General features: G+C 41.2%; 1 gene segment (V, D, J or C); it reads right to left on the reverse strand.

Moving 5' to 3' along the window:
• Positions 1 to 3,755: 3,755 nt before the first annotated feature.
• LOC103583017 lies at positions 3,756 to 4,788 on the reverse strand. The segment is given in 2 exon segments: positions 3,756 to 4,162; positions 4,743 to 4,788. Coding segments are annotated over 2 exon segments (453 nt in total).
• Between the last annotated feature and the right edge of the window lie 203 nt (positions 4,789 to 4,991).

Genomic DNA, 4,991 nt, shown 5'->3' on the forward strand with positions numbered 1-4,991 from the left:
ACAGGAGCATCAGTGAAGCCCTGTGTTGGGGCTGGGGGTGGGGGGGAGTCTCCATTTTTTTTCTTCCTGCAGCCTCAGAGGATTCAGTTTGGAGGCCTGGTCGTTCCAGGGCCTAGTTCACTGTTCTAGTTCTTCTGGTTCTTTTAGTTTGGAAGCCCAGGGATCTTCACTCTGTTTTCACAGCCGGTCAGAATCTCACTGCCACATGAAACACATCACTGAGGGTCCTCTCTCCTGCTGCTCCCTCGTTCTAGTTTCCAGCGGTGTCTCTGTCCATGGAAGCACTGTCTCCATGTGGTCTGAGCTTTTTTATTAACATTTTTAAAATTTCCCCTTAATAACTCATTATGTTAAGTTAAAGGAAGATAGAACAACAGAGAGGCAGAAAACAAAAAAAGAAAAACAAGCATAGTGTTAAAATGTTCTCCAGTAATGACTGAATGTCCTTAACATCTGCAGCTCCCTTCCTCACTCTCCTCCCCTTTAATGGAAATCTGCACGTTCTCTTCCTGTATGTAGGATGTTCTGAGGGGTACACATAGGTTGAGAGAAGATCTGATTCTTTCCTTCAATCAGTTCTTTCCCTACCAGAGCTTTATTTTATCTCTGAATCTAAATAGCACTAAATTATTTTTAAAAGTTAGACCTTTTCCAAATTCACTCTAAAAATACAAAAGAGGGAAATGTAATATCCTTCCTTTTAATATGAGGATACCTTAAAAGTTTATGGAAAGATTCATATTATCTTTTAATTCTACTTTTTCACAAACTTTTTGAAGTACGTGCATATGTTCTCAGGTGTGAGAAAGCAACCTGGTATCTGGCTAACTGGAAATTCTAGTGCTTTTGCAAACATCTGAATGCTTCTTATATTTAGATCTGGGCACTTGTGCAGACTCAGGTAATTTTTTCACATTTTACATATCAGTTGTCTGAAATCCTGTGTTATGGTCTTCTACGTCTGTAGCAAGGTTTAGGAACTCCAGAGTAGCAGAGGTGAAGGAAGAAAGCTATATTCCATTCTCGGCATCTAGACCTCACCCTGCTGACTTTAGGTGCCCACCACTTAGCAACATTTTCTTGGCTACACTGCCTGAAAAGAGTTTATGGTCTTCTACGTCTGTAGCAAGGTTTAGGAACTCCAGAGTAGCAGAGGTGAAGGAAGAAAGCTATATTCCATTCTCGGCATCTAGACCTCATCCTGCTGACTTTAGGTGCCCACCACTTAGCAACATTTTCTTGGCTACACTGCCTGAAAAGAGCTCTGTCGCTGGCAAATCTATCCCCATCCTTCCCTTCCTTTGTCTCTTATTTTGGTCATGAGGTAAGTGGCTGAGCCTCTGTGCTGAGAGTCCATGATGAATAAAGAGCTGTGATCTTCTGTGATGTTGTAGATATTGCTCTTCAATTCTTTTTCACATTTAAGGTTATGTAAATCAGAGAGACTCTGCTTCTGCTAGCATTTTCCCTGAAGCACAGTGTTACTGTACCTCAGATTGGAGCTAACTTTCTCCTGCAGATACAGGGTCTGGGTAGGACTGGACTCTACCTTCCCCTGTCCTCTCATTTTTGCTTAAAAAAACCCTACAGAGTCATGGGTGATCACTGGGGAATCTGGGTACTTGTAAATTGGTACACTTCCCAGCTAGCACATCATCAAATCACATTGTCTGGAACCACAGAAATGCTTGCCAAACTTCTAATCATCTTAAGATTTTTCTCTCAATTCATGAAAATATTTACCAGGAACATTCTCAAAGAAGGGAATTTTAGTCTGGGAGAATACAAGTAGCTGTCCCATTTACATGGAAGAAGTCACATTTACATTGTTTCCCTTGGAATTTTCTTCTATTCTTTCTCAGGTATGGTGATTTCAACATTTCAGGTAGGTACCAGTGGGAATATATCTATTTAAAGGGGATTAATGATTTTCCTGAGCAATGATAGGCATTGTGGCAGGTCAGAAATAAATGTTGAGTGTCTGCTACCTAAAGTTCATTCAACTTCACTCTATGTGGATGTTAATAAAATGCACAAAATAGAATATGTTAATTATGCAGTTGGGGAGACAAGAAAAACACAAAGTTAACAAGTTCTAGGGGGAAATGCATGATTGGGATCAGCACTTAGTACAGAAGTGAAGTAGAGGAGCAAAGTGTTTGTAGCTGAGACAATAGCTTAATAACCAGCACAGTGATAAGAAAAATCATGTGATCATCTCTATTGATGCGGAGAAAACAGTTGACGAAATACAACTCAGATTCATGGGGGCCCTGGCAGCAACAGCTTGCAGCAACAGCCTCCAGCAGTGTAGCAGCTCCTTTGCAGCACCACCTTCCTCCCCTGCCATCCTGGGGGTGGGGAGCATTGTGGATCAGAGCCATTCATCCTTTATACTTAAGTCTGATAAACCAGGAACACCTGGGTGCAAATCAGACAACCCAGGAACACCTGCATATCCACACACATCCACATGAGACAATAGCCAAGCAATATCTGGGTGCATGTGCACAATTATATTTAGATCAAATGTTCAGCAAGATTCCGAACAGCTGAGGGATCCTGACCATTTACCTTCACTTTCCTTGCAATATGTTAAATTTTAGATGTCAATTAGACATCCAATGTAGATGTTACATAGGTTATGGTATAGAGGAACTTGGTTCTCAATGGAGAAGGCTCTGATGGAGATATGAGTTTGGGAGTCATCAACGTGTAAATGGTAACTAAAGCCGTCTTCCTGGATGAGATCCCTTGGAGAGTGAGTATAGACAGAATATACGTTTGAGGAGTGAGCCCCGAGACAACAAAATATCCAGAGGTCAGCAAGAGGATGAGCCAGAAAAGGAGACTGAGGAGGGGTGGATTGTGAGGTGGAAGCAAACAGGAGAGTGTGGCAGCCCAGAGTTCAAGCAAAGATGGTGTTTAAAGGAGAAAATAGCCATGATGTCAAATTCTTCTGAGTCAGTGGGATAAGAAATGGGAATGGATCATTGGATTTGTGAATGTTAAAGTCATTGGTGACCTTAGCAGAGTGATTTCAATGTAATGGTAGAGACAGAAATCTAACTGGACTGGATTCAAGTAAGAAAGGGGTTAGAAAGTAGAGATAATGAATTAAGAAAAACTTTTAAATAGGTTATGTTAACAGAGACAAGGAATAAAAAGATTGCAAAGCATTTTACCCATTGAAACTTTAATTCCAGTTCTATGAAGCTGTCCTAATGAAATGATGAGAAATTTAAATTAAAATGTATATTTAAAAATGTTAATGATAATGTTATTTAAAATGATTAAAAATTGGAAATAATCAAAATATTCGAAAACAAAAACGTTATAAAATTAAGTGTTAGGTACCTATGTGGTGGAAAAGTAGATAATTAATTCAAACTATTAATGAGAGGCATTTTTAATGATAAAAATTAGACTGTTAATAAAAGGGCATAAGATTATTCCTGCAATATGATGTAAGAATATGCAAAATGTAAAACAAGTAAATAAAAATAGAAACAAAAAATAAAAATTCCCTGAAACATTAATGTAGACAAAATCCAATAGTTCAGGAAGTAAAAATGTTCAACTCTTTCATATCTTAAAGACTGAATTTCTACATGCATTCCTAGTGCCCATGGGGTAGAGTTATGTAGACAAAATCCAATAGTTCAGGAAGTAAAAATGTTTAACTCTTTCATATCTTAAAGACTGAATTTCTACATGCATTCCTAGTGCCCATGGGGTAGAGTTGCACTAGGTCTTCACAGACATTGTGACTTCAGCTTTCTCTGGCCGATGCTCTGAGAGAACAGAAGAAGGAGCTGCTCCTGAGGCACTAGGGCAAGGTTTGGGGACAGGCAGCAAGTGCTTGGGGAGCACTGTGCCTCCACTGCACAGAAGTAGGTTCCCACATCTGCAGTCTGGGCCGCTGTGATGTGCAGGGAGCTGTCCTTTCTTGTTTCTCCAAACCGAGCTGCCAGTCTCTCCTGCTTCTTCACTTCTCCACCCTTCATTAATATCATCAAGGCGACAGGACTTCCCCCAGGCCTCTGTTTATACCACTGTAAGCTGTTTGAAGTGCCTGAGGAATTGCAGTAAGTGGTGAAGTTCTCTCCTTCTTGTATATGCAGAAACTGAGGAATCTGCTTTACCTGTTGTCCATTCACCCCTGTTCAGAATGACAATGGGAAGCATCAGAGAAGGTCTGATTAGATCTCTATTCCCTGAGCTACAAGGGTCTCATTCTGCTTTTCTATTTTTCTCCTCCTTTCCATGTCTCCCTCCCCCTCCCCCTCTATCTTCCTCTTTCTGTCCCTCTCTTTTTAAAAATTATTGTTCCTCAAACAGAAAGTCCATCCCCTGCCTGCAGATACTTTTCTACTACTTTGGTTGGGTTTTCTGGAGGCAGTCAGGGAAGCCTCAAACTCACATGGCAATTGCATCCACAAGACCAGCACTGGCAGGGTGAGCAGCATCTCCCTCTCCTTCCTCTCCAGAAGGAGTTGCTGACTCTGATGCTCCTCAGTGGGGTCCCCTTGTACTAGCTTCTTCCAGACCCTAAAAACTAGTCATGGTCTACCACTGCATTTTGAAAAGAAGGGGACGGGGCTGACTGCATGTGAGACAGCCAATCAGACTATTTTGCCTCCCACTTCAGAGGAGAGTCTCTGTTTGCCCATCCCCCACCTGCAGACAATTCTCTACTATGATGGATTTTCTACAAGCAATCAGGGAAACCTCAAACTCACATGACAATTGCATCCATAAGATCAAGACTGCTGTGGTCGCCAGCATCTCCCTCTCCTTCTTCTCCAGAAAGAGTGTTGAATCTAAGTAGTTCTAAATGGGTTTTCCTTGTACTAGCTTTTTCCAGACCTCAAAAAATAGTCATGGTCTACCACTGTATTTTGGAAAGAAAGGGGATAGAGGTGACTGTATGTGAGACAGCCAATCAGACTATTTTGCCACCCACTTCAGAGGAGAGTCTATGTTTGCAG

Source organism: Galeopterus variegatus, unplaced genomic scaffold (assembly GCF_000696425.1).
Source record: "Galeopterus variegatus unplaced genomic scaffold, G_variegatus-3.0.2 Scaffold19057, whole genome shotgun sequence".
In the NCBI taxonomy this organism is placed as follows: Eukaryota; Metazoa; Chordata; class Mammalia; order Dermoptera; family Cynocephalidae; genus Galeopterus; species Galeopterus variegatus.